Source organism: Rhineura floridana, chromosome 7, assembly GCF_030035675.1.
Source record: "Rhineura floridana isolate rRhiFlo1 chromosome 7, rRhiFlo1.hap2, whole genome shotgun sequence".
NCBI lineage: Eukaryota > Metazoa > Chordata > Lepidosauria > Squamata > Rhineuridae > Rhineura > Rhineura floridana.
The window spans coordinates 85043237-85071235 of NC_084486.1; the positions used below are offsets into that span (position 1 = coordinate 85043237).

The 27999-nt window shown below is 41.1% G+C and overlaps 1 protein-coding gene and 1 long non-coding RNA gene across 8 annotated transcripts in view; one reads left to right on the plus strand and one right to left on the minus strand.

The window, feature by feature from the left end:
- SEMA4G (semaphorin 4G) overlaps nucleotides 1-27999 on the plus strand; it is a 136838-nt gene that overhangs the window by 79693 nt on the left and 29146 nt on the right. The window contains exons 1-2 of one of the 6 annotated variants that reach the window (XM_061636182.1): nucleotides 21513-21557; nucleotides 25506-25566. The exons of 4 other annotated variants lie outside the window; for them this stretch is intronic. In XM_061636182.1, coding sequence (XP_061492166.1) covers nucleotides 21513-21557; nucleotides 25506-25566 — 106 coding nt within the window. Of the gene's footprint in view, nucleotides 1-21512; nucleotides 21558-25282; nucleotides 25388-25505; nucleotides 25567-27999 lie in introns of those variants that run through there. One more of the 6 variants, XM_061636177.1, reaches the window with a different exon arrangement.
- LOC133389119 (uncharacterized) lies at nucleotides 20947-26355 on the minus strand. Of its 2 annotated transcripts, none has more exons than XR_009764031.1 (3): nucleotides 26274-26355; nucleotides 22993-23074; nucleotides 20947-21385 (listed from the first exon to the last, which is right to left on the minus strand). It is a non-coding gene; the product is annotated as an uncharacterized LOC133389119 (long non-coding RNA). The 2 variants fall into 2 exon arrangements; XR_009764032.1 differs by lacking the exon at nucleotides 26274-26355 and adding an exon at nucleotides 25133-25372.

Genomic DNA, 27999 nt, shown 5'->3' on the forward strand with positions numbered 1-27999 from the left:
AGAATTATAAAGTGCTTTGTAAATTAAATAATGGTATAGAAATAATAATGCTTGAATTTCAGTGACGGGGCCCATATTTTGTTGGTAAAATTAATTTGGCCCTAACATTCACATTTTACTACTGTGAATTCAGACATTTTTTAAAATGGTCTTTGTTTTCATAAGCGTTTAGAATAGATCAAAGTAAGAAATGGACAGTGTATGGGAGGGATTTGATGAATTCAGGTGGAATTTAATTATTTATTTGTTTATTAGATTTATATCCCACCCTTTCTCCCAGTAGGAGCCCAGACTTTCCTGAGGTAATAGTAGAGGGCGTGGGGAAGTGGAGCCATGCTGTTGTAGGCTGCATACCTATCTGTATGTTTAAAAAGTAATATTTCAGTGGTGACATTTACTGCACTTTAACTTATCTACAAATCAGTGGAGGCTGGTTCATTAGAGCAAGTGGTGCACTAGCACTGCCCCACCAAAGTCAGACTGCCCTTAGCCAGCCCCCACCTGCTAGTATTCTTGGCTTGCCTACCTCCTTACTTACAACCAGTCTAGGGGGTGGCATTTTTAGCCATCTTCCTCCTGCTCCTCAGTCTCATTGATGCCCTTGTAGAACTCAGCAGGGAGGAGAATGGGGACAAAACCAGAATTAGTTTACTCTGCTTGACACTGGCTGTGACTCCACCTACTGTTGGCACCCTGCCTTCTGTTCCACCAGTCTCAATGGGCCCCAGCCACCACTTTTTAAATTGAGCCACCACTGCTACAAATGACTTGGACCTGATTTTTACAAAACAACCTTCCATATTTTTGTGATTTTTTTTCAAGTTACAGTCGCCAAGGACTATAGTACTTTTGTTTCTGGCTTTTTACTTAACATATCAACCAAGCTTAGTGCTCCTTTTTGCTTGTTGTTTTGGCTTCAGATCCAGTGTGGCAAGAGGAATCCTCTCCTCATTTCAGTTTTGGGAAGGAATGGAAAGTTAGGTCTGTTCCCCTTCCAAGACTGATGTGGTTTGACATCTCCTTTGCAAGTCTTTGTCTGACAGATCTTGGAGGAGGAGGATAAATGGCTCTCGTTGGTTGCTGAATGATGAATTTTAGCAGCTGGAACTGCATCCATCCATGAATTAGACACGATGCAGGCTCTCCTGAGAGCTAAATGAGCAACTGAAAATTAATATTGTTTGAATTGAATTATTTAGACTTTTCAATTAAACTCATAATGCAGGCAGCAATTACTATTTGATCTACCACAGCATGTCATCACAGCAGAAAGCCTCTGTTATTGTTTCACAGTGGTGTTAGCAGACATGCAGTGTGTAGGGTAACACCTCTGAGTAGTGCATTTCCTCTTGGTAGTTCCTCTGTCCTCAGAAGTTGGGGGGGCATAAGAGGGCATTAGCTCTGGCAGCCCTGAGTTGTAGAATTCCCTCTCCACAGAGGTATGTCTGGCCCTTCACTATATAGTTTTTGGTGAACACTGAAGACAACCTCTTTACCTTGTCCTCTCACACCTGACATGTGTGGTTTCAGGACCAACCTCATTCCTGTGACTGTAATTTGTTTTAACTATTTTTAATGCTGAATTTTAAATTGTTCTAACCCACCCTGCATTGAACTTGGCAAGGATTATCAATACCTTGGTGCAGTCATTAACCAAAATAGAGACAATAGTCAAGAAATCAGAAGGAGCCTAGGGCTGGAGAGGGCAGCTATGAGAAAACTAGAAAAGGTCCTCAAATGCAAAGATGTATCACTGAACACTAAAGTCAGGATCATTCAAATCATGATATTTCCAATCCCTGTGTATGGATGTAATTGACTGGAAGGCAACACACACGAGAGAGAGAGAGAGAAGAGAGAGAGAGAGAGAGAGAGAGAGGCCGACCTGCTGGTGAAAGGTAAGAGGTAGTGGTTATTTCTGTTGGTATATGGCTGTGCAGAAAACAGTGGGTCTTAAGTTTTGGAAGACGAGAGTCATGGGAATGATGCACTGTCCTTCCAATCTCTCCTTCACTTTAAGATGTGGGGAACCTTTGGCCCTCCAGATGTTGCTTGCTGGGGCTGATGGGAGTTGTAGCGCAGCAACATCTGGAGGGCCAAAGGTTCCCCAACTTGGTGTAAGATTTCTTGAGTATGGTGTTAACTGTTTGCCCATCACACGTCTACTGTACTCCATCAATGGTACTTGATAAGTACTGATATAGTTAATGATGCCACAGGATACTATAATCTTTGCTGGTTATTTCTATATAAGTTATGTGTAGTTTACCATAATAAAAGGCAAGATAGGAGTTTTACAAGAGGGAAAGAAAATGGGTTGGACCTATACAGCCAGGGGATGGCAGCATTCTTATGCCCCTGTTAACATTTCTAAACACTGCCAGTAAAGGCGCATGGAGAGCCTTAGTGACCGTTCCTCACCAGCTTGGCTCTTCTTTGGAGAGGTGAAAACAAGAGCACGTTTTGGAAGTATCTTTCAGTTTTTACTGTATGCAGTGGGTAAGTCATGTGATGGAGGTGGGTTTTTAAAAAATGTGTTTTGCTTATCTGGCAAGACTCCATCCATTCCAGGACAAAAAGACAGCACTACCCACACAGAGGCAGGGACCCAATTCTTCTTGGACTCCTAAATTGCAATGATAATAGGAGTTGCAGAATTTTGTGACTGGGTGCAGGGAGAGAAGCCATTCTGGGCAACTCCAGCTGAGAAATGAAATCTAGATCAGGAGCCATTTTTGAGATTTGTTGAAATAAAAGTTGCATGGTGTTGTTTGTTCCCCATTTGTGTCTCAGAGGTGCTTGAAAGCATTGGTAATTTGTCTGACAGATATTTTGGCTAGCAAATTAAACACTGGTTATCTGTTTTATCCCTCCTCCTCCTCCACACAGGCTGTCCACTTTTTTTTTTGTTAAAAAGGAGTTTAAAAGTATGGCATGAACATTCATTTGGTATTTTTCTTTTTAACGACCCTCTGTCAACTTCAAAAAGTAGAAACATTGCACCCAGAAGGTGCCATCAGCCCCCTGCAGCACGGCCATTCTAGTCCAAATATCTGGAGGGCATCTGGTTGGTGAAGGGCTGGGGTAGGAAGTGGCTTTGTGACATCATAGGGGCTGTTATGTTAACATTGCAAATAGCCAGAGACATTTGCAAATGGGAACATGCAGTTTCGCCTGTGGTTGACCCTGAAGAGAGGCCTGTGTGGCTGTGTCCACATTAGGGTGTTAATGCGTATGTAGGTCGCTGTTTCTGTTTATACGCCTTCATCCACGCATGAGGTCTTTCAGTTATATGCCTCCAAAATCTGTCTTCTTGTTTCTTGTCCACACTAGTGGGCAGTACTTGATGGGATGTATTTGTGCTGGGTGTTGTCCGCTCCCCTCAATTAGTACTTCCCCATCCACCGTAAGTTCTGAAAGCTTGAGGTCCATTGTGGGCACATGTGGATATTTTTTGCCTGTGTGCATGTACATGCCTTTAAACATTTTTAATTTATTTTTGAAATATAAGATTTTTGATAAACCAGATTTACACAAAAGAGCATTCAAAAATAATAATTAAAAATGTGTGTCACTCCAAGCCAGGCAAGGGTTTGGAGTTGCTTGAGTGAAAGGCTGCCACTTCCTTCCCCCCCCTCCTTTTGCTTTCTCACCTCCTGTACCTGCAAGTGCAAAATTTATTTTTATTTTTAACACAGCTGTTTTGTTCAAGAGCAATTCTGCCAGAAGAGCTGTTTTTAAAATAAAAAGACCGCAAACAGGCCTTCAGCAACAGCTGACAGAAAAAGGCAGGCTGTACCCTTTCCTTTGGGCTCATAGAAACAAAATGGAAGTAGGGGGTGTGGTGATAGACAGCATCAGCAAATCATCACCACGCATGTAAGTAACATGCTATTTTTATTTTTGCTTTTCTTCCATTATTGGATTATCCGTGGATTGGGAAAATCAGAATTTAGCAGGGGGAAAGTGTGGGCTGCCACTTGGCTTAGGAGGATGTCATGTGGACACTGAAAAAAAAAAAGAGGCACAGGCAACTTCAGTTCCACATTAAATTCCAGTGTGGACAAGCCCTATGACTGTACAAAATATGGTTAATATCCTTTACCAAAGGACTCACCACTCAACTCATGCACATCTGTACCCAACCGTTTTGTATTCAATACAAAAGTTAAATACAAGATGAAGAAAAAAGAGGCCTGTATGGAGGGACAAATACTCTCTTCTGGATATTTGCTGTAAGAAGAAAGTTGCCTGTAAGCTTTGTGTCCTTGGGTGATGCAGTCTGAAAAGGCAATTGGAGAAAGATCTCAGCATGTTTATAGCTGTTCTTACAAAAAGGAGGTTTTTCATGAAATCCTTTGTATGTAGCTCCTGCCCACAGTTTCTCTTCCTGGTGGAGCTTTTAAAGGTCCTGAACATCTGAAACAACCTGTTTTATGGTTCAAAATCTGTTTCTTACCTTGGGGTTTATTGCCCTTTTTTCACCCTGCAACTTTGAAACCCCCTTTAAAGGGTTTTTTTTAAAGGACATAGTCCCATTATGAAGCTCAAATTTCCTATTTTTTTAGGAAGCAAACTCTCCGGCCCTAGTTAAATTTTTTCAATGATCAAACTACAGCTACAGTGGTCAGGAATGATGGGTATTATAGTCCAGCAACATCTGGGGATCCAAAGGTTGCATTAGAACATAGATGAAACAGCTGGGGTCATTCTCTCAAAATGGAACATAGAAAGCTGCCTTATACTAAGTTAGACCATTCGTCCATCTGGCTCAGCACCTGGAAGCACTCTCCAGGATTTCAGATAGGGGTCTTTCACAGCCCCGCCTGGATATGCTGGTGATTGAACCTGGCACATTCTGCATGCAAAGCAGATGTTCTATCACTGAGCTATGGCCTGCTCTTCAAAATGGCGGAATCATGCATATTTTACTGGAGCATATGTCGGTTCAGTTCAGAGTCCCTCTTGATGAAGCTGACAAAACTGTTCACTAGGGGTGGAATGATCTGTCAATTTTGGTTCCCCCAGTTTCTCACTTTTGTAATCTTAAATTTGGTTCTTCGCATTTCTGCAGCAATTTGCATTAAAAAAAAAAAACCTCATGAAAATTTTAAGCATTTTAGTGCAGATTTATCCATTTTTATATGCAGTTTTGACAAATGTACACATTTTTGCAAGCAATTTATCCTTATCTAATGCATTTTGGTATGTTATTCACCAATATATTTATTTTGTGCACACTTTCCCCTAATAAATGCATTTTTGTAAATATTGCTTGGTTGGAGAACTGCATCACAAAATTTGGATAAGTGCGAATTTTGAAGAATGACTGTGTTTCGGTTCTCATTTTGTTTCAGAAAGTGTGAATTTTATAAATTCGGCTTTAAATGCGAACTGAATCCAATTTCTCCCCCATCCCTCCTCTTCACCATATTATCACATTAGAGCCAGTGTGATGTAGTGGTTAAAAGTTCAGAACTCTGCTTCGCCATGAAGCTCACTGAACAACTTTGATCATTTGCATGTTTATTGAGTTCAGTGGGATTTACTCCCATGCAGTTATGCTTAGGATAGGTAAAAATGACTATGGGGAGGGAAGCCTGGAGTGGGCAGGGGAGAAGGAAGAGGGGAGGAGAGGAAGAAAGGAGGAGGAAGGAAGAAGAGAGGGGAAGGAGGGGAGGGCAGGTTTGATCATTTGCATGCTTATTGAGTTCAATGGGATTTACTCCTGTGCAGTCATGGCTAGGATAGGTAAAACTGACCATGGGGGGGGGAGGAGGAGGAGGAGGGGAGAAGAGGGAAGGGGGAGAGGGGAGCAGAAGGAGGGGATTGGGAGGGGTGAAGGAAGGGGGAGGAAAGGGGCAAAAGGGAGGTGATGGGAGAGAGGAGGGGACGGCAGGTTTGATCATTTGCATACTTACTGAGTTCAATGGGATTTACTCTCGTGCAATCATGCTTGAAAATGAAATGGACTGCCTTCAAGTTGATTCCGACTTATGGCGGCCCTATGAATAGGGTTTTCATGGTAAGCAGTATTCAGAGGTGGTTTACCATTGCCTTCCTCTGAGGCTGAAAGGCAGTGACTGGCCCAAGGTCACCCAAGGAGCTTCATGGCTGTGTGGGGATTCAAACCCTGGTCTCCCAGGTCGTAGTCCAACACTTTAACCACAATGCCACTGGCTCTCAAAGAGGACAAAGGAAAATATAATTTTTTTCTGCTGAAATCCTAACAGAGACCACCTTCTTAATGCGGCACTTGTTTGACTTTACAGAAACTATTTTGGTAAATGTTTTTTGTTTGCATGTCTTACATGAATGCAGCTATACTTAACCCAGTACTATAGGTTAGTTCTTCTGACATTTTTATTCAAACTCTCATATAAGATGTATAACAGAAAAAGCAATTTTTTTTTCATTCCTAACCTGCTAAAGGAGGCCGTAGATGAAATAAAAGGTAGAAGGAAAAGCAACAGGGAGTAAACCTCAAACTCACCCCCCCCTATATAGTTTAAGAACATTTCAAAGCTACTAAGGTAGGGAATGCTTGTCCCATTTTCCGCTCCCCACCCAGGAAGCATACAAGTGAAAACAAGAGCTGTTTGCTCTGTATGTTTCATGGAGATTGGGGTTTGTTTGTTTGCCTGCTTGTTATGTGTACTTATAGCCCGCCCATCACCAAATGGTCCCAGGGTGGGATACAAAAATATCACAATTAAAATAAGTACAGCCACAATTAAAATAATAAAATAAAGCCACAAAATCAGCCAATGCCGGAGTAGCAGAACAGCAGCAATGGAGCCCATGTGGTTCATAAGACCTTTGTGTAAAGGAGGGGCCAGGGTTCATACAGACTATCAAAGTGAGTTTGGGCCAGTGGACTATATTCAACTAAGTCCTGCTCAGAGAAGACCCACTGAAATTAATAAACTGAAGTTACTCATGTCTATGAAGTTCAGTTGGTCTACTCCAAGTAAGACTTGTATCTATTACTCAATAGATACATTTTAAAAAAAACCAGGACCAGGGAAATTTAAAGTTTCTCATCTCATTTGAGTATTGGCACTAGCTATTCTCTGGGGCACTGAATGCATGTTGGATGTATTCTAAAGTGCTAGCCCCTGGACTTCCCAGGAGGATCCCTCCGCCTGTGCTGCCTCTGAGACGGGCTCCCGTCTTGGATGAAACTTATCCAGTTTTAAATTCAGTCAGAAGGGTTTTTTCTGACTGGGGATGATTTCTTCCGGATAAGGAAGAAGCGTGAGATCTGCCACATAGTTTTGTTTTGATTGTTGGAGCCTGGAATTCGTCAGAATTGTCTGTCTTCCAGCAGTTCAGACAGAGCGAGGATTTTATGCTAGCTCAGCTGGATAAGTGACCCGTTTTTTTTTAACGGACTAGCAGGCAAACCTCCTGTCTACATTTATCATTTTCTTATCTATATAGCTAAAGAGATTTGTCAAAGTAACAGCAATTATGAGGTAAGACTTTCCTTCTTTATTTACGGAACTAAGGGGGAAGAAAATATAAATAGCTTATCTTTTTTTTTTATTTATTGCAAAAAGCTGACATGGAAAATTGTGTTTTAAAGATTACAACGGATGAGAGCTTTCTGATTGGGAGAGATAAGAAATCTTTTTGATTTACAAGACTTTTGTGTAATATATATAAGGGACTATTTTTTCTGATCTACTTTTTTGTTGTTGTTGTTGACGAATCTGCTCATTCTCTCTGCTTCTAGTTATTTGAACGCTGTGAACTAAAAGCTGTTTTTGCATTTCTGGACATTTAAGAGATAAGGACTGTCTAGCGTGTGACGTTAGTTGGTTGGAAAGATTAACTCCTTTGTAACTGGATAAAGAAATAAACTGCTCTTTGCTTGGGACATTGAAAATTGAAGGAGTTTTGTTCTTTTGGTTTTAAGAATGGCAATTAAGAAGATCATGGATGTACAAGAAGGGACTTTATTTCTAGACATGCTTCAGAAAATAATGGATGGGATTAACTCAATAAAACAAGAACTGAGAAATAATAGACAAGCGTGGAGAACTGAATTTCATGAAATGAGACAGGAGCTGAAAGAAACTCAGGATTCTATGAGAAAGGAGAATAAAGATAGATCTGGAAAACAAAAAAAGGATGAAAGAGAAATTAAAGGCAAGGTTCAATCTATGGAGATTGGCTTAAATATGGACACGAAAAAAGATTTGGATTTCCTGGTTGTGACGGATCCTGGAGATAAATATTACAGTTTGGAATACAGCGCTGTCTCTGAAGGAATTGAAGAGACTGGAGATAAAGATATTATCGGTTCAAAAAAATTCCTGGACTGGAAGGATTTGATGGAACTTGAAATGGAGAAAGTTAATAGAATTAATCCCTGTTTTGTGTCAATGGAAAAACCTTCAAGAAATGTACTAGTGTATCATGTGGAAAAGAGGAGCAGAGATGCGGCTTTGAAACAATACTTCAGTGTTACGTTTGGATTTGATGGTAAGAAAATATCTGTGATGGAGGAAATTCCTATCAGACTTTTATTATATGACTATGACAGCAAGATTTTTGGGTGCGTAAAGATGGAAGATGGACCCAATATGGATAATGACAGAAGAGCGATTTGAAACTACTGGACTCAGTAGATTTGATGAGTTGGATTAATTGACATGTTTATTTAGAAAAAAAATTGATTGACATATATCTCAAGGATTGGAAACTTCTCTTTGACTTTTTGTGGAAGATTAAAATGATATGATGTTAATGAGATTTGAAACCAACTAAGATAACTGCTGGAGGAAGGTGATTTTATAATCTATTAAGAGATAGGTCTGTTATATATTATAGATTTATAGTTGAATTATAGTGTTTTGAAATTACTGGATTTAGTAGATTTGATGAGCTGGATTAATTGGCATGTTTATTTAGGAAAAAAATTGATTGATATATCTCAAGGATTGGAAACTTCTCTTTGACTTTTTGTGGAATATTAAAATGATATGATGTTAATGAGATTTGAAACCAACTAAGATAACTGCTGGAGGAAGGTGATTTTATAATCTATTAAGAGATAGGTTTGTTATATATTATAGATTTATAGCTGAACTATGACAAATCGGAAGTCAATATTTTTATATATATGTATTTTTTTTGTATTGTATTAGTTATTGATTTGTGTTGTTTTCTTTTTGTATTATTTTGGTTTTGAAAATTAGAATAAAAATTAATTGAAAAAAAAATAAAGTGCTAGCCCCTCTGTTCCACATTGTGCATATCTGGTCACCTGCCGAGCTGACCCAGCAATACTGCCAGCAGCACTGATTGAAGTCTCATTATAGTAGGTGAGACCTGATCTATCACAACAGTGTCAGTGCTGAGATGTTCCTGCTTCAGGGAGTTCAATTTTTCATGTTGTTGCTGCTCCTGCTCCTTCTTGGTGAAGCAGCAACAAGAAAATATCTCCACAGGCCATGCTTTATAATGCATCCCTGTTGTATGCGTCAAAGGGATCTTCCTGTAACTATAACAGTGAACAGAAGCTGAGAGGCAAGTAGCTGGCTCAGAAGTGCAGAGAGTGAATTCTGCCATAATCTTTTGCCATTTATGTATTCATTTTGACATACCTTGATAGAGCCCCGGGATATCTGGTTACGTTGTCTCTCAAATATCCATTCCTCTAGGATGGCCTAAGCCTTGAATCCCCAGACACTATGGCAGTACACCACTATGGAATGATGTATTTGGGACTTAGCCCTGATGGTGCCCAGGGGTGAACATTTGTCTATCCAGGTTTTCTTCTGGAGAAAGAGCAGCTGTTGTGTACCACATAAAAGAACTGAGCTAAAACATGGTGCTGGGTTTCCAGTGGCATGTGAGCCATAATAATACACATTTTTTCTTCCAGTCCCTACTTTGCTTTGCTGTTGGAAGTTCTTTAAATCCCATTTCTTTACCTAGACCTTCTGTGAAAAGCCTTGCTTGGAGATGATTATTTTAATCTATTATTATTTTTGGTTGAAAGGTGCCCTTTCGGACCATTTAAAAATTGCTGATGGTCTTGGTGGACCACTTAATGACTTTTCTGCCTGTTGTAGCAATTGTAATGTGCTCTGCTAGATGCTGTATGATTTTATTATATTATTTTATGACATTTCTTAGATTGTATTTTATTGTATTACAATTTGTGTTCCCTAGACTTTCAACCGCAATACAATAAAATGCAGTATAAGAAATAAAAGAAGCAATAAAATACAATTAAAAATCTATATGAATATTTAACGTGGGCATGCCGTGGACCACCTGAATGAAGCTCATAGATCATGGATGGTCCACAGACCACAGTTTGGGAACCCTTGATCTAGAAAATGGTGGCACAATCTGTACAGGCTGTAAATTGGAATATTAATGGCATGAAGCATCTGCAGCTGTTCCATTAAGTAACCCCCCCCCCAGATTTTCTGAACTATAAAAAACAAAACAAACAAAGGAAGCTGAACAAGGAAAAAATGAGGCAGATATCATGTAGATGCACTGTAAAAAGTGTGTGAACGCCCAGAGAGCTTCGGCTATGGGGCGGTATACAAGTGCAATAAATAAATAAATAAATAAATAAATAAGCAACATGGGGCTATTCCACTATAAGTGTTGAGAGCGGAAGCAGCCTTGGTTAAATGTTATAGAAATGCAAAGAGGAGAGTCTGTACATAGGTTAGAATCAGATTCATATCCATTGCTTGGCCAACTCTTGCCTCTAGCTTTGCCCACCACTGGCATGCCGCCTGTAGATAGTTGTCCACAAAGGAATGTAACTCTTAGGCTGAAAAGGGCTCATTGCTCTGTTGTAGAAGATTACTGTGAACAGCAACTTGCCTGTAATATTGCCAAATAATGTACAGCAATGGTCTTGTGCTATGAATACCTCTCCTGTAGTTAATCTGCATAAATGTTTTCACTAGGATAGTGCACCGTATTCAGCTTACTAAGTGTGCATGCAAACAATTGTACAATCTGTGAAAATCTGCTCTGATGTTTTGGTTGCAAGAACCATAAAAGAACTGGTATAGAATTTCATAGCTTCTGAGGGGAGAGTTCTAGGAAGTACTTACTAGGGACAGAGAAGAATATCTGCTAAATCAGGTTTAGTACTGGATTTCAACATAATCTGAGAATCTGCTGTCTTTTCGGACTGGCATTGATTTCTTGCGGCAGGTCATGGCTCTTCAAGTACATGAAAGGTGGTCACACAGAGGAGGGCCGGGATCTCTTCTCGATCGTCCCAGAGTGCAGGACACGGAATAATGGTCTCAAGTTGCAGGAAGCCAAATTTCGACTGGATATCAAGAAAAACTTCCTAACTGTTAGAGCCATATGACAACGGAACCAATTACCTAGAGAGGTAGTGGGCTCTCTGACACTGGAGGCATTCAAGAGGCAGCTGGACAGCCATCTTTGATTTGGACAGATGCTTTGATTTGGATTCCTGCATTGAGCAGGGGGTTGGACTTGATGGCCTTATAGGCACCTTCCAACTCTACTATTCTATGATTCTATGGCTGTCATTGTTATGGTTTGTTTAAAAAAATCTGTTCCAAATTCTACTTATTGTCTTTGTAATTGGCTTCCTCTAAACTGATGCATTCTTAACTGCTGTCTAGATGATAATGACTGCCATTTACATCCATTAATCTCCCTCCAATTTTAGGTGATTATCTGCCTAATTGATATGTAAATAGAAAAAAAGGTGAAACAGCATAAGCATTTTCATAATAATTTTCATTAAAAATTGCATTTTTTTCCTTTAAAAAAATCAGAGGATCAGCAACTGCGAAAGCAAACGGGAGCAAAAAAAGGACAGATCAACAAAGAAAGCCGGACTCTCAGAATTCAAGCAGATCAGAAGTAGGCAGCAAACCCCTTCCTAGTACTTACTAATATAACATACATTCTAACAGAAATTACTTTTTGTTAGACTCATCATCTAACCTTTTTCATGTTCTCTTGAGTAGAACCTGAATAATAGTAATTCTCACCTAAAAATTCCACTGCTGAAATTGCTCTGCATATGAAGGAGAAACTATATGCAGTACTTTTTGTGGAAAACTCTATAAGGAAGTCCACTTGTCTGTCTGGGCCTGGCTCTCTTCCTCCTCTTTTTCCCAAGTGCTTCTATTTTTGTTTTGTTTTAGCATTTCAAATAAAAACCAAAGCCAAATTGAACCTAGTGCATAAAATCCAAATTGGGGAGAATGATCCAGCAGTCCTCTGCAGTCTGTTTCTGGCTTCTAAAATGTTGGTCTCATTCCCATAAAAGGAAGGGAATTGCATGCCTTTGGGACCTAGGCATCCTCTATCATTGTTTTTTTTAAGGAAACAGAGCCACTCTCTTCCCCTTTGAAAGCACCCAGTCTTTTTTCCTGTAAAACAAACAAAAGTGGTTGACCCTGGCTGGGACTTGGTCCAGTGCTCATCCTTTTCTCCTTTTATGCTGTCTGTCAAAGCAGCCTTCCTTGGACTCCAGACTACTCCCCTTGAAATGGAAGCACTGGGAGGCTGTGCAAACAAAAAATACCTAGAGCTGCTGTGCATCCTTAGACTGTCACCCACACTCTAATTTCCTGTTTTGTGTAGCGTAAAGGGGGTACTAGTTGTAATTGCATAGTTATGGCACCAACTAGCCTCTACGAGTGGTGGAAATCAATGAGACATTTGCAAGTGGGAAATGAAAGTAAGCATACAGGACCCAAGAGTCAAGACTACATTTTCTTACTAATCTTCTCTTGCTTCATTGAGCATTTTAACTTGCACAGATTCACACCATCCTCAGAAATGCTAAGTTAGAAGCTGACATCCCAGAGGCTCAGTAGAGCATATTTCCTGGAATTAGGGGGTTGGGTAGGCAGCACAGTCCAAAGGGGTCAGTGGGGAGCTGAAGGCAACACTCAGCTGTGCAAAAACAACAAAACACCTGGAGCAGAATGGTACCCTCTGGCCTACAGAGGCTACAACTAAATACACTTTCCAGTTAAAAGGAGCAAGAATTATACCCAAGTCCCAAACACAATTCTCTTGTATGTAGCATGGCTTTCTGAGCACAAGGGAATCTGTATTGGTCAGATGCTCTACTCCTCTGACCTTATCCAAACATAAGGCTGATCTAATCTCAAGATGAGAGAGGCAAAGGCAGAGGCTGAGAAGGATAAATTGAAAAACTAGTTCAAGATGAACTGCTGAAAGTTAGTGTATAGAACTGCTGTCTTGTCAGAATACTTCCTCACACTAAGATGTACAGAAACATCATTAGATTCTCATCTAGGACAATGCTTAGAAGTTGAAGGTTGCCACAGAGAAAGCTCTTTGTAGACAGATTTTTCTTTCAATCTCTAGAGTTGTGATTGGAAAAGCTGAGAGACCATGAAACCAGTTTGACAGGAGATTGCAATGGCTAATCACTCCTTCCTCAAATCACACAAATATGAGGAAGAACTAGTAAGGTTTTGCCTCAAAAAAATTTGTATTTTTTTCTAGTAGGGCAGGGAAAGGAGGGCTTGAATGGTTATGATACTTATTTAACTGTTCTTCCCGGGGAATTATTTTTTTTGTAACTTCTTCCTTGAAATAAAATAAATTTTACTTTTAAAAAATGCAGTATTGAGCATGGCTCCTCACTGAAAAGTGTGGAGGGGCTAACCTGTGGTCCTCCAGATGTTGCCAGGCTACAAGGTTCATTCTTGGCCATTGGCCATGTGCTGTCTGGGACTGATGGGTTGTTGTTTAGCAACATCTGGAGGGCTACAAGTTAGCCATCCCTGATTTAATGGAAGCTATGCTTAATGTGCAAGACACTGGTGAGTTGATTTAATATTGCATAGGAACCATGCAGTACATCAGCAATAGACAGTGATAAGTATTGATAATAGAATCCTACCCCATTGGCCCAGTTCAGTCTTAACAGAAATCTTGTTCCCAGTTCAAGCAGCACTTCTTCATCATTGGTTACCATATAGAGTACTGGGAGCAATACATAGATGTCAGAGATCAGCTGTGAAACTGCTATTTGTGGGTATTGGGAACATTGAATCACCATACAATAAATGGTTGTGATGTTTGGATCAAATGCTAGCGCTGAAAAGAGGATCTAGATAGGGCTGGGAAACCTCTGGTCCAGGGGTGGAATGTAGCCCCCCTCCTATATCCAGCTCTTGAGATTTTCCCCAAGCCATATCCCTCCTTGACTATACTCTATACCCTCCCCAACTACTTTTGCCTGGCTGGAATGTGTCCTTGAACTGTGTTAATGTGTCTCACTTGCCTGGATGGAGAGGATAGAGAGATGTGGGTGTGTGTAGCATGGCTGGAGTGTAGCCTGCTGTACAAAAGTATGAGTCGCAGCTGGCACTCCACCCACTTTTGCCTCTGGCCCAAACTAATTTAATGGAAGAGCATCTGTCTTGCATGCAGAAGGTCCCAGGTTCAATCCCTGGCATCTGCAGCTGGGGTTGGGATTGGGAGAGACTCCTGCCTGAAACCCTAGAGAGCTGCTGCCAGTCAGTGTAGATGGTACTGAGCTAGATGGACCACTGGTCTGACTCAGATACTTTCCTATGTGGCCCTCGAAAGATTGCCCACAAGGGAATGTGGCCCTTGAGCTGAAAAAGATTCCCCATTTCTGATCTAGGCAGTACAACATTTGGTAGGTGCCAATACTAAAATGTTTGTTACACAGTGTATTGCTGTAAATTGTAAGTGACATCGGGTTGGACTAAGACTATGTTATTTGTTCTTAGTCCCCATTAACATCTATGTGAAAAGATCGTCATGACTTACGTCCCATTGAAATTAATGAAATTTAAGTGTAACTAACTGGATCCAACAGATTATACCTTTAGCTACAGGTGGCTAAAAGAAGCCTACAGCACCTACTTCAAAGAGGGACAGGCAAGCTTGTTTGAATTTCAAGAAAGTCTTCAAGCTGTTTTGAATGTGCTACTTTGAGCCAGTTCTAATGTGATATTTTGGGTTTTCTAGTGAGCTTCAGAAACAAATCCAATGTTTGCTGGCATGTAAAAATATTGTGTTCAAATGGCACACAACATAACTTGCTTCTAGCTTATCTCATGAGCTGTGGCTGGATATGTGGATAGTCCTAATACACAGGATTGTCTATCAGCACATTGTGGATGTGCTCAACTCTGACAAAAAGATTTTACCCAAACATGTCTGTAGGATTCACTTACTGAGCCATTTTGTGGATGCTTAATCTTACATGGAGAGCCAGTGTGGTGTAGTGGTTAAAGTGTTGGACTATGACCTGGGAGACCAGGGTTCAAATCCCCACATAGCCATGAAGCTCACTGGGTGACTTTGGGCCAGTCACTGCCTCTCAGCCTCATGAAAACCCTATTCATAGGGTCGCCATAAGTTGGAATCGACTTGAAGGCAGTACATTTACATTTTTTAATCTTACATGAAACCTGGCTTTACCTTCAGCATCTCACTTCCATAAGTGATAGATTTTGTTTGCAGTTAAACCAAGGGCCAATCGCTGCTCTACTGTACTGAAGAAAGCAGCCCTCTTAAACTCCTTTCATGTCCTGGGGTTGTTCTCTGAAAGCTTCCTTTTCCAACCACATTGCATTGTTCTGGATAATCTCTGATTCGCTTTGTTACTGCTTCCCAGTATGCCAGGACCTTTTAACTTGCCCTGCAGCCCTGTTTTTCCTTTGCAGAGGGCAGAACATTTGCTCTTTTGCACAAGGCGTGCCTCTTCTTATGTTAAGGAAGCCAACCAGCACTGAGGCTCAGAGAGGAAGTGCTGTGGGCTTATATACCCATGTTTCAAGAGCATCCGATTCCTCAGATCAGACGGAGAATGACATTGAGTATTGTGCCAGCTGGGCTAGATCTCAGAGCAGGACTATGTGCAGCAAGGCAGCCTCTTCTCTTTCATCTATGCATAAATATAAAGAAGGAATTGATTCCTTTTGGTAGTCTAGATCCTTGTTACTTGAGCGTGTGTGAGCTTGAGAACAGCTCTTCTTCAGGAAGATATTGGTAAATAATGTAGTAACAATCTTTCCATGTACAAGTTCAGAAAAACATTTTAATGCAGACTGCTTAATACATTTCCATCACTTCTGTTTGTGTCCCAAACTGCAGAAATTTAACATTCCTATAATGATATGTAGGAACATTTGAGGAGAATGATTTCCTCTAACTCAAGAGAAGTTAGAATAGCTCCTTAGAGCCTTCTCCTTGCCATTCTGACTATTGTCTGATATAAAAAAAGGATTCTAACTTTTAAGTCATTGGAATGAATTATAGCACAGACCTCTGTACTCCTAGGCCAGGGATGCAGAACGTGTGCTCCTCCTGATGTTGTTGGATATGGACAATAGTCAGGAATGATGGAAGTCTGAGTCCAACACACACACAAATATAGATGCCTCTCATCAACACAGCTGTCTGCATAAATCTTTTTGGCAACTTTTCTGACAGAAATATTCCAAGATTTATCAGTTTGATTTGAACCTGAAAAATCCACTAGGTCATGCTGAGGAATGGAAGGAAGTTCAGAGCATTGATGTAATTGGAGAGATACTGGGTACCATATCTTAGCAGTACTACTCCACTGCTGTGTACTGTTTTCATCTGGCTAAAGCCGAGTTTATTTTTTGCATGATGTTAGAGTGGGAAGGAAGGAATACATTATACAGTCAGTATCCCATCAGCAACTATTGACTCTTGTCATCTTAGAAAGACACAAGGAATACTCAAACTCTTTGATGCTCTGAACCTAAATATGTGGAAATTAGTTCAATTTAAATCTGTTTGGAGCTTTATTCCCATGTCAGGATTTTGGGTTCTCAAGGTTAATGCATTAAGGTTACACTCTAACACTGTGAACCCAAAACAAGGAACTTCCTATCTTTATCCCACACATGTGCAAAGCTGCCTCATTGCAGCAGCAACAGCAGTGGCAGCAGCAGCAGCAGCAGCAGTAGTAGTATGGTTCATTTTTACCATTTACTCTTGGGAAAACTAAGCTCAGGCCTGTTCAAAGCCAGTTGCAAGACCATGGCTGAACTGAGATTTCGTCCCAACTCCAAGTTAAGTACTTTATGCACGGAGACATTCTTTTTATTGCGAATGGCTGCTCCTTATGGCCCTTGTGCACAGGGAGGGGTAACAACACTTGATATCCAGATAGTTGCACATTGTTGGTTGCATGTTTCTTGTTACCTACATGCATGCAGGCCTCGGACTTATGAATAAGTAATTGGCAAAGCTGGTTTCCCAAGTGACCCAGGAAGTGGAAGTCAGATTCCTGATCCCAGCACTTTCATGGCTTGGCCAAGGAGCTATTAGAATGTACTTCACATTTGGCAGGCAGAGGAGGGAGTCATGGCTGGCCTCCTGTGTCTGCAAAAAGAACCTTAAGAAGGCAAGAGGGTCGTAATTTGAACAGCACAGTGTCTGTGATTTGTACCAGTTGTGTAAATGCCGGGAGGGTAGCCTTTTTTTGGAGTAGTGGAGATCTCCTGCATAACTGCCAAATTTCTGTTTGTAAATCTAATGTTTCAGCTCTTCCCAATCGCAGACAAGCAGTTTTCCTCTTCAACCTCTCTTGCCCATCATGGGCCAGTGCCATTTATTTATTTTTCTGTACACATTTATTTTTATTGACAACTGAACTGCACACATGCCCCAATTTGTTTGTTACACACTATTATACACTCTGCAGTCCACAGCCACTAGCACCCACCAGCACCCACCTTCTCTTGCTGCCAAGATCTCACCCAGAACCAGTGAAGTCAAGGTGGATGAGAGTAATTTATTTAGAGGGATATTCCCATTACCAGTCTAGCTTATGCCATGCCACTTCCATGCCATCTTGGACAGCAGAAAAAAGTACCTGGCACTCAGGCCATGGGAAAGAGAGATTCTATGGTAGGCAAGATTCCCCTTCATGTTTTAATGCCAGCACTGAGAATAGCACTTTCTGCTCATAAATTTTACCAGCATTTGTCTGTTTAAGGAGGTCTCGTCCGCTTGACATCTGGGTTAGTTTCACTCTTCTCTAACCTCATGTTGATGAATAGGTTAGTTGTGCAGTGTGGAATAAATACTGATTAGGATAAGTGGACCTGTTCAGCTGAATTATGTATTCAACCACCCAGTGAAACTGTTCCACTTCTCATATTTTGCTCCCTTTGTTACCAAGAAGCTTGGGTCAGCTGAAGCTCTGCGCAAGTCCAGAATTGTGTATGTGATTTGACTTCACTCTGAGCAATGAGAGTATCATTGTGGTCATCAGAGGGAGCCCCACTGTGAGCGACAGTAGTAGTATAAGCTGGAGGTACATCCAGTCACAGGGAGGAGGTTACACTGTGACCCAATTAATTCCATATCCAGGCCCAATATCCAATGTGTTTAATTCCCTTTTTGCATTCCCTGAGAAATCCCAGCCTGTCCCATTTCAGCAAGGATGAGAGCACCCTGCCAAAAATATCTGTATTGGCAGAGACACTCTGGGTTTTCACCCTGTAGCATGACACCAAATTAGCTGAACTTGACATGCCCCAGGAACTCTTCACCTTTGTCATTCATTTTATTCATTTATTATTGCATTTATATCCCACTTTTTCTCCTAGGAGCGCAAAGTGGTGTACACTGTTCTCCCCTCCTAATTTAATCCCCATAACAACCCTGTGAGGTAGGTTAAGGTGAGAAGCAGTGACTGGTCCAAGGTCACCCAGTCTGCTTTATGGCTGAATGGGGATTTGAACCCTCGTCTCCCAGGTCCTAGTTAACACTCTAACCACTACACCACACTGGCTCATGTCCAAGGCCGGACCTTTGTGAAAAAGCCCTTTTAGAATCTGGGCAAGGCGATCTGATAAGGTTTTCCTGGAACAGGGTACACCAAAAATTCCCAGTCAGTTCAACTCTTGGGGCTTCTAGGAGCCTGATGTATGTCACTCATTTCAAGACAAGCTACCTCTGTGATTGACCGTAGGATCAGGCTTCATTCTTTCTTTACTTAGGGTGTTGCTACAACCTTTTCTCTCCATGCTCCCTTGTCTCTGAACTGTGGTTGTTATTTGTTTTTAGAACAGAAAAGCAACAAAGGAAAAGCATCTTCTTTAACTGAATAGAAAGGTTTCTAAAGAACCCAGAATAAAATTTAAAAGGAAATTAATTACCGAGATACTTTCTTGTCTGCCTCTCCAGTTGAGGGATGATTTAGGTCCTTATGGTAAAGGGAAACTACTTTGGCTGTCTCCATTGATGAGTGGGGTCACTGGGGTCCACACAAGCCCAGAAGAAGTCACAACCAGATCTGTTGGGAACCAGTAACTCATTTTGTGGCAGTGAACTCCTATGTTACAATGGAGAAACTCAGCCTTCTCCCTCCTTGCTTTCCTTCTATAGCAGGCCACATAATATTTGCATCTCAGCTTTCCCACTTCTCTCTTTTTGTATTTTCCCAGTTTCTCTCTAATCTGACTCTCACCACAAATCTACATGTAACCTTTCCCCCTTCCTTGTTCTTTTTCTCTCCTTATTACAAAACTGGGTCTTTAAGACTGTGCCTCACAATTAAATATTAAGGCTCTCTGCCTTTAGTCCTTCCCCTCAGTCTCTGCAATAGTAAGTATATGGTCAAGACAATGTGTGGTTGAGCTTGTCTGTGTAAAGTATTATTAGCCCATTTTTTCTGTATGTTTCAGTACATAGAGCTGTTCTGTTGCTTATAAGTAATTTCATATTGGCATGGATTACCTTTAAACCTTTGTTCATTTATAAATATATATTTATTTATTTTATTTATTTATTTAATTACATTTCTAGACCGCCCTATAGCAGAAAGCTCTCAGGGCGGTGTACAACAAATAAAATCACAATTAAAATATGAGCAAGTGTGGAAAAAATATATATATATAGTACAATTATAAAACATTAATAAAATTGCCATTGAGATTTAAATTAAGATCATATTAAGTTTAAAATGTTAAATTAAAATATTTAAAAATTTACAAAATTTAAAAAGCCTGGGCGAAAAGGTAAGTTTTTACCTGGCGCCGAAAAGATAACAGAGAAGGCGCAGCAATGGTGTGGTTATTACTGGCTCTCTGGAGCAAGCATATTATTGTTTTGAGATTGGGGGGGTTGGAATGGATGATCCTTGTGAGTCCCCTTTCCAACATCTGATTTGGAATCCTGTGCCTTGGGGCTGGCTCTGCTAGCCAGATGAATTTCTTTTGTTAAACAAATAGAGTGGCCAGGTAGTTAATGGGCCTATTAGGTGCCCAGCAACTGATGAATGAGCCAGGAAGATCCTTTTGTCATTGAAACTCTTCAGGAGAGCCTCCCCCCCCTCCTGAAGCCTAGCAGAGGTTTGTGTTGTTAGTAGTGTCTAGAGCAGCCTTTCCCAACCAGTGTGCATCCAGATGTTGTTGGACCACAACTCCCATCAGCCTCACCTAGCATTGCCAATGGTCAGGAAGATGGGAGTTGTAGTCCAACAATATCTGGAGGCACACTGGTTGGGAAAGGCTGGTCTAGAGAAAGGCTGGTAACTGGAGGCAGGCAGAGAGACTGGCTCTCTGCACCATGGCATTTGGGGTGCCTCCTGTAATACAGATGGAAAAGCTGGATATTGGACTGCTGATGCCTTGAACCCCCTCTATCTGAAGCTCAGGTTGGAATGTGTGTAAATAAACAAACCATATTTCATAAAGACACCGCAGTCTCTGCTGACCTTCTTCCCAAAGGAAACCAAACCCTGAAGGAGTAGAGGGACCCCAGAAATCTCACCGCTTGAAGATTGGGGAGGTGCGCAGCATTATTATTGGTCCGTCCAAAATTCCCCAAACTGAACAAGGTTATCAGTTCTGTCTGTGTACACACTATCATCTCCATTAAAGAGCAGTATTTCAAATTCTGCAGATTTCATCCAATTCTGCCAAAAATAAAAAAGTTATAGACTGTTGCTTTTTGAATTTTCTTTAAAGATGTTCAGCACAAGCCCCTCTGTAATTTGGCAGGCTTTACACATATAGGAGGGATTGCTATGCCTACAAATTTCATCCAATTCTGTAAAAGAGAAAAGTTATCACTATTTTTGCATTTCCCCATAATCGTGAATGAAGGAAGCATGAAGTTTTATTTGCTGAATTGGGATTCAGCTTCCAGCAAAGTTAGAAAGCCTTCAATGTGCTTTGGACCAAATCATACTCTTTTCTGACATGCTGAATTGGGTCCAAACTAAATCTTGTAGTTGGTGTGCACCTCTAGTTCAGACTAGGCTTTCACCAAACACGCTGTTTTTCTACTTGCAGGAAGGTTGTTTTGGGCAGGAGTTCAGTCAAACATGCAGCCTCTCAACTGCAGCCTAAATTGATAGAGCAAAAAACAAAAATCAATACTACTTGATTCTGCTGGTTGTGTTTCTTTACTGTGTGTTAATGCCATATTTCAAAGCATGAATATTCTCTAAAGATTCTCTAATGTCCACACAGATGTTGCAGGTCAAATACTCATTGTGGTGCAGATCTGATATTCAGGTGAGAATTACAACTGACACTGACACCATGGGTAATATCTAGTGCAGACTGGGGGGTTTTCTGTTCTGCCTACAAGTAGGAGATTATTTTCAGAAAATCCTGCTAATCCTGCGAAGGGCCCAGTTTATATTTATGCACGTTGCAAGTCCTTCAAAGGAAATGAACAGCTGGAGTATCTTGCAGAGGTTTGGAATGGATCATCTGAAGCTACAGATTTGATCAGTTCAGGCAACCTTGGGAAGGAGAACTGTGTGAAATGATTGAGAAGCAGACAGGAAAGAACACCCAGCAGAACACCACCCAGCCGCAAAGAGGTTTGAGTGTCACCTTTCCTCATGGCAGCACAGGTGGCCAGGGAGTTTAATTGCTGATCTTATATCACATCTCCTTCACAGCTGGAGCTAGCTGGCAGAGGGGGGAAGGGTAGTGCTGTGGTTCCCCCCCCCAGGGTTACTCTGCAGTTCTGCATTGTGGCACAGCAATAACACTTCAAAGGCAGGTACCTGCCATCTGTCACTGATCTGACCCCCCTAAAGGTAGGGCTGTAGGAAGGTGACTCTCCAATGTTTCAGCTTTGCTCAGGGAATTTATTTGCTCTACGTAGGCAGGTTTAGCCATTAAGGCTTATAACTGCGCAAACACCTTGCGTGTGGCAATTTGAAGAGATTGTCTGTGCCTCATTTATGTGCATTATCACTACCATTGTATGTGCATATAAACAGAATTGGTATTCTCATAAACTGTACACCATTTGAGTAAAAGGATTGTGTGCATAAAGTTCCAGAATGTGCTCCACATCCAAAGTGTTCCAAATCCCCCCCCCCAAAAAAAAATCTAACTTAAAAATTTGCCCTTTTTCTTGATGGAGCAACCAGAAACAAGTCACTATGTCTCAACCTCAGTTTTTCTTTCTGCAAAATGAGATCACCTATTTCCAAGAACAGATGAATTAGTTATAAATACGCTTGCTGTGTTAATTTAGGCTATGTCTGCACTGGCTGTTTGTTGAGGTCATTGCTCATTGTGATTCACGTCAAAGTAGCCAGATCCACATAGCAGCTTACAAGCACATACATACACCCCTGTATCTGTTACCTGTACAGGGAAATTAGTGTCAGTGTAGGTAATGCTGCCCTAAGGTTATATCTGGATCAGATGTTACTGGATTCTGGCTCCCATCAGCCCTACCAAACATGACCAGTGGTCAGGGATGATGGGAGTTGTGGTCCAACAACATCTGGAGGGCAATAGATTCCCCATCCCTGATCTAGATGGCTCTAATTTTAAAGATTTACTTCAAGGTGGTTCTACTCCCACAGCCCAGATGTTGGAGAGTTTTCATCTAAACCTCTTCAACAACTGATCTACACAGCTAAGAAGAGCCAGCACATCATGCACAGTCTTCATGACTGACTTTCAGAGTTGTTCTACTTACCCCGGGACACTTCCGATAACTACGAATGCCAGAAGCGACTGTATCTGATGGAATATGGTCATGTTTTCCTCTTCCAGTATACCTGTTTTTCATTTGTGAAATGTTAACATTCAGCTAGTACATTAATACATAAAGAAAAGTATGGGAATGCACAATTGTACAGTTCTGTATTTTTGCGTCTTTAAAAAAAACTGGGGCTAAAACAGGAGTCTACAGTCGGGGACAAGCCAGAGTTGCACCAATGCTACTTGGAGACAGGTGTAATCTATCTATTGTGATTTATTTCTGTCTTCAGACATGACTCATCAGATAAGATTGGACTATCAGCAGTTTCATGGCCTTAAAGTGTTTTGGAATTACATGGCATAAACATTAAACAGTTTGAATAACTGGGATCATTATTGCATTTCAGTCTACCCCAGGGGTGGCAAACCTGTGGCCCTCCAGATGTTGCAGGAATGCACCTCCCTTCATTCCTTACCCGTTGGCCATGCTGGCTGGGGCTGATGGGAGTTTGAAGTCTAACAACATCTGGAGAGCCACCAGTTCCTCATCCCTGGTCTATACCACTAACATTATAGCGGATTATATTATATTATTATTGGAATGGGATTATATGGAATCCTAGATCTGGCATAAAAATTCTTTAGCTCTCTTTTTCTTTTAGGTTCAGGTTAGAAGTTCCAGATGATGGGTGGTATCCCAAGTAACACGTCCCATCAGCGCAAGGATTTCTGCTTGTGCAGTGGAACTTCTTCCTCCCTTCCCCTGCGCATGCCCCGTGCCCTCCTCAAATTTGCTCCAGTGGCTTGGGGAACCCCTAGAACAGACTTGGGGAGAGAAGCCCTGTTGCGCAAGTGGAGATATTTACCCTGACAGAACACATTATTTAGTGCTACTCTGGATACAACCCAATAGTTGCAAAATAGATTGACAAGCTTTTCTAAATAACATGAGAAACTAGAATGTAGTACACTCAAAATGAACATTGCAATACTACAGTGACATCTATCATAATTCGTTAATTTTTGCTCTAGTACTCATCCTCTTCTGCTATTGCTTTTTGTTTCCAACATAAACTTAAGATTCTTCTTATTAATGCTGAAATCATCCCCCAATATGTATGTGAGGAGGGGGAGTATATTAAATTTATTGCCACATAGGCAAAGAGAAGAATGAAGTGAAGAAATGGGGCTCATAGGCTCATGCTTTACATCAAGATGTTCAACTCAATAGATGTCAAGCTGTGACAGAAACTGACCAACTAGGTTTCCAAACAGCTTGTTCCTGTTCCATTTTTTCTGAATTGTTGACGAATTGAGTGGAATGATGACTCTTGGGAGCTCTACCAGTGTTTTATGCCAGATTACTGATGTTTGTTTTAATGCACATCAAATTGTGGAAGCTCCCTTAAAATGTGCTGTTTGTTTTCTTTCCCCCTGTCCCAATAGAGGATAAGCATGGTCCATCTTGCATTGATATCTCCCCCCCCCCGTATTTGGAAAACTTTTTTTTTCTGTTGAGTTCCCTCCCCTCCTGGGTTATGAATCAGATTACACCAAATTAAAGTTTGTGCAATAAACCAACCAGTATCAAAGGGCCAGTTCGCATGTGTATATTTGTCACTTGATGATGAAGCTGTGTGAGTAAGCCAGCACAGATCAAAAAACCCAGATAGTACTTCACTATTGCCTCAGACAGGAAGCTTTTCAGTGGAATCAGTTCACACATTTGGTTGCGAATCATCATGTGCTAGAAAAGAACTAAGTGATGTTCATGCATATGGGAAACAGCAGTAAGATGCTTTGGCTTCTGGCTGCTTCATGTGATCATAGTTATTTTTTCTCTCTTTTCACTTTCTATTCACAGATCTTGCATTCTAAATCCAGCATTATCATTGTCACACTTCTCTGAACCTGCTCAGATTTGTACACATTTTTCATAAACTTATTCATCATAAATTTCATAAATCGAAACCCTGTTCATAAACAGCACTCCTGCTGGAAGGAAGGGTGGGATATAAATCAAATAATAAATAAATAAATAATGGTAAACACAACTCAACATAATTTTCCAGCTGCAGCTCCCCAACTGGACTGAATTTTGAGGGGTATTATTCATACTTTGACAATGTACCTACCTTCTAACCCCCAAATGGCTGTAAAGTCTTTTTATAGCAGTCTAGTTAGTAATCAGGAACAAGCGCTGCTGTTTTGCAGAGAGAGAAAACACTGATAAACCAGGAGGGCCTTTCACCTTCTTCTGCCACAGGCGTTCAAATGATCAGGAGTGGGGAGGGGAAGTGATGGATGTGAAAGTGGGAGGACTTGGGACTCACTGCCTGACCTCAGACTGTCTCCCCAGCGTGCCAGTCCTGGTCTCAACTGGACTTCTGGTGAGTCAGCTTGAGAAGTTGTAGGTATATAAATAGCACTTATTATCAAGGCAGCTGCCTGCCTCCGGCATCTGTGTGCTAATCAAGATTATTGAGTGTTTTGTTCTCTTTCCTCAAGGGCCAGTGCTTTGGAAAGCAAGTATTTCTTCTCTTAACACAGGCTGATTGTGTGGAAGAAGGTATGCTTGGATTTGGCTATATGCATGTATGGCAACATTTTCTTAAGCGTTTCTTTCTGTTCTTCACTTGCATTATAGCAGGCTGCATATGGAGGGTTGGAGCACACTATTGATCAGTTTTCAGTGGAAGCTCAGGCACCTGTCCAAAAAAGGTGTTTTTTGTTCAAAATGTGGTGTTCTAATAATAACTGGAGGAAATTCAATTGGTTTTGCAGACTAGGTTAGGTTTAGATTCCTTTGGGTGTGCTACGGTTTGCCTTCATATATTTTTATATGGTTTTCTGCTTCCTTTAGTGCTCCAAAAGGGAATGAGGACTCTCATTCTCAAGCAGTCAGATACTGATCTAGTTTGCCCACCTTCCCTTTCATTTGCTCACCCATACACATCGATTCCTGAAAATGTGCATTTCCATGGTATACTTAAAATTCCCCTTGAAAACAAAGGGCTTCACAAGATGAAAGAAACTTTTCATAATTAGTTTTCCACTGTTCCACAGAGCACAGCATCTGACCATAATTCTGGGGTAAACATACTGCATGCCCTGTTCCTACTTTTGATTGATATCTACAGAGCAGAAGAAGAAGTTTGGATCTGAGGTAGCCAGAGAGAGATGAAGAGCCAGAGCAGGTCACACAACGTGCAAGCATTAAGACTGATGTGTAGGGGATCATATCGTATGTATCTTGGACCAGGGCTCTCAGCTTACCTCCTGCACTACCAGTGCTTAGTTCCTTTAGTAAGCCTGGTGAATTGGGCTCTGAGGTTCAAGGGCACCATCTAGACTGCAGTACTACTCTGAGCATCCAGTCAGCTGACTCTGTGAGCCAGTCCCAGAACACCAGGCCCTTTAATGCTGTGGTCTCGGAACTAGCTCTTTGCTTTAAGCAACTTGTCTCTAGTGTAAAGACTCAGAGTAGCTCCTGCTCCCTCTTTAACCTCTGTCTGACTTTGACTGCACAGCTGCCTCTGGCCTCTTTGATTGTTGTTTGCCGCTGTGGACATTGGTCCTTGCCTGTTTTAGGCTACAGAGCCACTTTTAGTCAGCTCCCAGGCTCCCAGAACTTGAGAGCTTGAAGCTCGCCCTGAGCTGATTAGGGTTGACTCCCAAGTAAGCCTAAGGCTACAACCCTAAGCATGCTATCAGGGGATTAAGCTCCATTGAACACAGTGAGATTTACTTCTGAGTAAACTTGCATAGGATTAAGCTGTAAATCTGTAAAAACCCAAGCCTTCATGGTAAAACTGACATATTTTGGGTAATGTGTGTGTGTATAAAAATATTGCTTTAAGATTTGTTTATATGATTCCTTTGTCACGATCATGTACATGTTCATTTTATTTGTAAAAATCTATTTCAAATTTCAAGCTATCATAATAAGCTTTTTTAGAAATTGCAAAGCATTTTTAAAAATTCTACTAGGTTTGTTTTGAAGTGCATTGGGTTTGAGAAACATCCAACATTCTGCTAATCAAATTCACCTTTGGTATGTAGAGCAGAGAAAAAAAGATGATGGGAGGAGTTTCTAGTTGGGCTCTGGCAGTTTCTCCTGCTAGGCAAGGTCAGGATCTGCAGGAAAACTGAGATCTGTCCCTTCCAACAAGAACTCCTGGGGGAGCCTGCAGTATCAGTTGAGGACTAATTTTTGATGGGACCTATCCTTTCAAAACATATACCAGCTGGATTTTTTAAAAAAGCATATTCGCTATTGTGGTGTCTTGTAGCTTTGTCATGGTTAAACAGGTCAGAGCAATAGCACACAGAACTTCATTATTTCACTAATTAAATATGTGTCCTCCTCCTCACATGCCTTCAGTTGAATCACCAGCATGGCAAGAGCCTTCATTAACATTTGGACAAGAACTTTTCCTTTCTGGCCCAGTGCAAGACATTATTAATCTAGTGCACAAACAGTTAAGCTAAAACGCATGTATACATCCCTCTTGACGTCAGTATTGGGACTATTTATTTATTTTTATTTATTTATTGAATTTATTAGTCACCCATCTGGCTGGTTATCCAGCCACTCTGGATGTTTTATATACATTAAAACATTTAAAATCTTGAACCAGAATAATAAAACCTAACTCACCCCAAAAGCCTGCCTGAAGAGCCAGGTCTTTAAGGCCCGGTGGAAGCCCATCATAGAGGGGGCATGATGAAGATCATTTGGTAGGGAGTTCCACAGGGTGGGGGCCACAATTGAAAAAGCAGTCCTTCACATTCTTGCTGGGGAAAGCCCCAGTGAACAATAAGGCTTCCCTCCAATTAAATGTTCGGTAGAGTCTATCTGCACATCAGAAGTTCAGGTGGTGGTGGTGGCCTGGGAGAGGACATTCTCTGTAGCAGCCCTTAATTTGTGGAATTCCTTCCCTATGCCTTTGCTGTACAGTTTTTGGTTAATACAGTAGGGCCCCACTCATACGGCAGTTTA